Consider the following 6,120-nt stretch of genomic DNA (forward strand, 5'->3'; position numbering starts at 1 on the left):
AATTCCTTACTCTTCTTCTCCTCATCTCTGTTCTGTCTTTCCCACATGTATCCTGACTCACCTCAACTTTGCTCCCAGACATGAGTTCAGGTTCCCTCATTTTCTCTGAGCTGACCTGCTCTTCCCCATGACTCCTCCTGCCCATGTTGTAATCCACTATGGCTTTGATGCAAAGCAGCATGTGTTTAGGCACTTGATTATTGCTCAAAAGCAGAATAATTAATGTTTTGCTGTCAAGTAGCTTCGACTAGTGCCATAATAAGGCAGCTGGATTGCTCAAATATGGAGGAAAATAAATGTCACAGTCATGCTTCTTACTACAATATCTGTGTTAAATTTAGTCCTCCTTTGCCTTGAAAACTAACTGTAAGTGCTTTTCCTTTCCATTTCTATTTAAATTGGATCATGAGAAAAAATATACTAGTTACTTTGTATTTTCAAATAAGAAATGCACAGAAAGTGTGGGGTTTTTATAAGGCTGGCAGAGGAGCAAGGCCTCTAGGAAGTGCCTGGCCTGGAGCTGGAGGCATCTAGAATCTGAATCTCCTAGAAAAGAATGACCAGGATGATGGTGTGATCTAACCTCAGCACAGGTTTACTGCTGTAGCTTTCAACTCATTCTCCTTGGAAGTGTTTGCCAAGCCCCAGTTTCTCCCAAAGATAGCTATTTACACATTTTAGCTAGAGCTACATAGCAGCAAGTTACTCAGGAAACAGGACAACTGCTCCCCTGTGGAATTTTTGTCTGTTGTCAGGTGCCTCTCAAGATTTGTCTATTATCTTGGAAGTATTTTCAGTGCAATTAGTCTGTCAAGTTTCCTAAGGACCTTTCAAGCACCATTCTACATCTCCTAAACAGCTTATGGGAGATTTACAGACATCAGTGCAATGAAAGCATCCTTTGCTATGACCATAACATCTGTGTTATGGCCATTGTTTCAAATTCCTTGAATAAGGCACAGATCAAAAGCTGTTACCACCTGCTAGCTTAATATCTCAAGGTGATGGTAACTTTGTGCATCATTACAGTGAATTTTCTGCTGTATTGTGACTTATTTCAGTGCAAAGATGCTTTATGTGAGGAGCCTGTTACGTGGAAATACAGATATTGAATGAGTCTAATATAGATCTTGAATTGACTCCCCTTTAAATGGTGGCTTGGTCAAGTCTGTTCAAAAGGGAATGTAAAACATGAGTTTGTTTACTTATTTAAATAATTACTGACATATAGAGTTAGAATTATGGAAAGCTGCTAGTTGATACTTGTTTTTAAAAATTCTGTGCTACATCAGAGCAATGCTAATACTGACTTGCTTAAGTGTGTTTATAATACCAACTACAGTATTTGCCTGAAATCAGCGACTGGAAGTTTTGCAAAAGATGATCTGATTAGTGTCAGAAGGGGAAAAAAAGAAATGGTGAGTTACAGAAATTTTAATTTCAGAGTGTATAAGCCAAATAACATAAGTTCTTATGTTATCATATGCCTTCCTTTCATACAGAAAAAAGTATGCACCACTTACATGTAAACAAAATCAAGTGGGACAGTATTTCCAGGAGGGAGGACTTATTTATTTGCCTGAAGGTATGTTAAGACTACAGCTTGCTGGTGGAAGCCACATGAAAAATACCAAAACAAACAACAAAACCCATCACATTTTTCAGGTCAAAAATGAAACTCGCAGCAGCTGCAAGTCTGCTTTATAAATGGCCTTTCTGCACAGCTCCTCAATTTGCTCCTTAGTATCTCAAGAAACATGAAGTGCTATTCTTGTACAAACCTCTTCTCCAAGTAGTTTTTTTGTTTATCTTGCTTCATCATACCAGAGTTTTTTAAAGAGAGGGACATCATGTTGTACTTGCAGATTGCAGTCAAAACTAGTTCCAGATCTTTCATAGGCAAGTGGGTAAAGGCAAATACTGTGTACACGAGTGTGCATAGTAATTTGTCTGCTATTTCTTAATCTCACCTCAGTATATAATTAAGTCATTAGTTCAATTAATTGGACCAATTTTAATGACTGTTAAGGCCTGCAAAATAAGTGGTGTACCAAACTGCTATTACAATAACTGCTGTTACATCAAATGCAGTTGTAATTCCCCTTATCATTGCTAAACACTTCCCACCCTTTGGCTTTCACAAGGATGAGAATGACTGGAATCTGCTACTTTCTTTTCTTTCTGAAGACCCAGTTCAGGAAAAATAGGGGGAAAAAATCCTGGGCTTCATAAGAAAAATCTGAATACAGATGACAAATGACAGTAGAGTAGAAGGTTTCTCAGCAGAGTGAACTATGCCTTTTTATGTGTTGCTAAACACTTCCCACCCTTTGGCTTTCACAAGGATGAGAATGACTGGAATCTGCTACTTTCTTTTCTTTCTGAAGACCCAGTTCAGGAAAAATAGGGGGAAAAAATCCTGGGCTTCATAAGAAAAATCTGAATACAGATGACAAATGACAGTAGAGTAGAAGGTTTCTCAGCAGAGTGAACTATGCCTTTTTATGTGCCATGGGTTGTACAAATGACAGTAAAGTAGAAGATTTCTCGGCAGAGTGAACTATGCCTTTTTATGTGCCATGGGTTGGTTGGATGGATCCCCTCATTTTATATTTGCTGTTGAACATAGCAATAATTGAATGTTTTTAGCAGGAATCCTGCTACCTGGTGCTATTTTCTTTTCAAACCATGCCACTGGAGGGAACCGAGGCACATTTTGAAATTTTTTCTTTTCAAACCATGCCTCTGTGGAGGGAACCGAGGCACATTTTGAAAATTGAGGATAGCAGAGAATGCAAGCCTTGTTCACATGGCAAATGCTGCATCTCTGCTGTATGCAATACTGTTGTTGTGTTAAGACACACAAACCCTGCACAAGTTAGACCCTAGCCAGGAGGCAACAATTTCTTGTGTTGAGTCACAGCCTGCAAAGTCGGGGTTTGCCTTAGGGCACTGACTATTGGTTTTGTTGAATAGTGTAAGGCTGTTTTCTTCAAAGCCCTGTTGTTACCTTGATTTCAGAGTTTTGCTGAATGCTTTGCCTGTGGGGGAATCCTTTGTCTGGAAATTCATGAGTAACCCTGAGAAACATCATTGCTTCACAAAGGAGGAGGATGAAGTAGTCATCAGTGAGTTGATCTCCAGACAACTTCCTTAGCAACATTACATTGTTATGCATACAAGAAACCTTTATTCTTGTTTTGGTTGACAAACCTCTTAACTGCATATTGCCTGTAATGTGGATGTCGCTGGTGGCAGATGCTACCATTACATTGGTGCTTGAGCTAGGATTTGGGGAGCCTTCCACAGCAAAAGTTTAGCATCATGGGCTAGGATGTAATAGCACTTTCAGGCATGCATCCAGCTATTTCTTTGTACGTGTACATTTCCCCATCAATTAGCACAATACATTCCCGTTCCCATCCACTGACTGGGTGTCTACAAAAGCCTGAAATTCAAGGAACTCTTAGGCCAGCATAAATTTTGCACAGATGATTTCACAAATCTGAGAGCAGCAGCTCCCACATTTTACTAAACTTTTTATCTACTTTGGAATTTCATCTAGATATCAGTCATATAGGCTGCTATGAAAGGCCATTATGCAGAGAAAATGAAAAATCTAAATTAATACTTGGTAAACCTGCTAACAAACCTTTCACATCACAGAAAGAGAAACAAAGACATCCAAAGGTTAAATGACTTAACCAACATTTCTTAATGCAGCAAATACAGCTACAAACTGTATGGCTTATGATTTCCAGGGTGCCTCTGCTCCCCATGTTTTGGTGATAATGGTACTACAGCTGGGCACACACTGTAGTGAACAAATACTGCACACATACAGCTTCACTAGGAGGTTCAGGAAGTGAGCACTGAAGAAACCTCATAGGAAGAATTTTCCTGCATTGTTCCTTGCTCTGGCTCAGACACTGGGGACATCAACAGTACTCAAAGAGAGATGCAATGCTTTTACCTTGCCTGATAGATCTGCTGTTAGAACATCTTGTCCCAGGATATGAATGCCTCTGTAACCTCTAAGTGACTAATATGCTTTGTCTTTTTAATTTGTCTGACTTAAAAAAGCAGTACACAAAACTCTCCATAACATTATACTTCGCTTATATTCTCACCTTTGTTTCAGGACATTAGTGAATGTGCATATGTGTGAACGTGTGCATAATTAATAATTAAAAAGGCCCATGCAGAGCTTTCCTTAGGTCATCTGAATTCCCAGTCTCTCCTTTATTTTCTACCCTGCTTCCCTGAGAATTGAAGTGGGAGAGATGTAAGCTATACCACGTGGTCAACTGGCTTACACTCTTACAAAGAAAAGGTTTCCAAAGTCAATCATTCCTAACTGAAAATATTCCATTTCCACTGCTTCATTATTCCTCTCTGTCAGTTGTTTGCCAGTGTTTTCTAGGCTTGAGCACCACAGAAGGCTTCAGCTGACACTTGGAGGACAGCAGTGCTTGAGTATTTGTCATTCAAGTCACTGCAGACAGGAAAGACCAAACTTAACTCGACCCTGCTGGCTGGGCTTGTTAAATGGTTTGAAAGCCTGTCAAGAAATATTTCTTGATTAATAGGAATCACCTTGTGCATTAGTTGTGCTTTTCCCTCAAACTAAAGGCATTATTCTTCATTTTGGATGTGACAAGTCATAGCACATGTAGCAAAGCACAGTTCAAATCCCTGAAATGAAGACACAGATTTCTCTGATTTCACACCCTTAGTCTTCAAACTCAAGATCTGTTTCATTTGAACTAAGGCTAATTTAATGAACAGAAATAACAGATACTTTTAATAGCTGAAAAGAGATTACTTTCACTAAAAAACATGAACTGGATGGGGTATAGTAGCCTGCAGACTATTCTTGGAAGGGCTGGTTGTGGCTCATTCTTAGGAACAATTATTTTCCAGTACCTCTTTTGATTCTTTTGGGTTTTTTCTTTGCTATATCAACTGATTTATCTTGTTTTCTCTCATCACTTTCCCTCTTTGAAGACCTTTCTGGTTTCAAAGGAGTGTCCTTCCTCACACTTCTTTCCAGTCTGGCTTTCTAAACCCATGTCAAAGGCCAAGGTGTGGTTTTTGAGACCAAATTCTCCAAAGAAGCTGAGAGGATCAGCACTCACTTGGTTATCTTTCGGTAGACCAAAGCTGTACTGAATTGATAAGGAGTAAAAGCCCAGCTGGATGACTGCAGGTAAGTGATTTTAGATTGCCTGAAGGTTTGGATACAGACTTCTATGACAGCATCAAGAATGGAATTCCCACATTACAAGAATTAAAAGAATAAAATTCCCATAGGTTTAACTCAAGCACTAATTATAGGCATTTCTGCTCATTAAATATATAGGTACATCTTCAGCTGCTTTGCTTTTTGACAGCATTTCTAGTGGAGCTTTGGCTATAAGATCCCATGTTACTCACTTGGTTTGATTTTTGGCCAGTCAGCTGCTTCTATCCTGTGGTCTTCGTACGTCTTGCCCGAGTAGGCAAACAGGTAGCGGCTGATTTCTGCTCTCCCGCGCAGGTTGAAGTATGTCAGTTTGTACTGCGGCATGCTGAGCCCTGACAGGGGAGACACCAAGCTGCTTTAGACAGGGGTAACCCAACTCCCTTTTACACAACACCATCTGCCTGTTTTGGAAAGACATGCTTGTACAATGCAGAGGGCATATTACACCAAGCCATGGTGTGTTGTACTTTGCAATCACTGCATCAATCACAGCTTTTTGCTCTGCATTTGTCAGCCACAATATGCAGACGTGGACAATGACAGTTGAACCTGCAGTTCCTCCTCGTGTATCTCTAGAAAGGTGGTTTGATTTTTTTTAGTCACATTAGGGACTTTCATCTTTCATCTTGTGACTCCAAACTCAGGCCATTTTTATGAAATGGTTTTTTTTTCAGAGTGCAAATCTAAAATCATATACTGTAGCAGAAGATAGTTGCTGCCTTGAGCAGTAATTTTGTTCATGCCTGCCCTGCTCAGCCCCTATTGCTTAGGGAGACCTTCATCCTAGAGCAAATCATCAGACCTGCCAAACTGTTGTGATTTTTTTCATTAACTATTACCCTAGTTGTGTAGGCAATGGATTAAAATTATTTTAG

The 6,120-nt window shown here is 39.6% G+C and overlaps 1 protein-coding gene across 1 annotated transcript in view; it reads right to left on the reverse strand.

Annotated features, from left to right (window-relative positions):
- Positions 1–5,576, reverse strand: part of HPGDS (hematopoietic prostaglandin D synthase) — a 17,929-nt gene extending 12,353 nt beyond the window's left edge. The window contains exon 1 of the mRNA XM_009070530.1: positions 5,437–5,576. Within this exon, the coding sequence (XP_009068778.1) occupies positions 5,437–5,569 (133 nt within the window). The 5' untranslated portion in view covers positions 5,570–5,576. The remainder of the gene's footprint in view (positions 1–5,436) is intronic.
- Positions 5,577–6,120: the final 544 nt, after the last annotated feature.

The sequence above is a fragment of the Acanthisitta chloris genome, unplaced genomic scaffold, assembly GCF_000695815.1.
Source record: "Acanthisitta chloris isolate BGI_N310 unplaced genomic scaffold, ASM69581v1 scaffold12642, whole genome shotgun sequence".
Lineage (NCBI taxonomy): Eukaryota > Metazoa > Chordata > Aves > Passeriformes > Acanthisittidae > Acanthisitta > Acanthisitta chloris.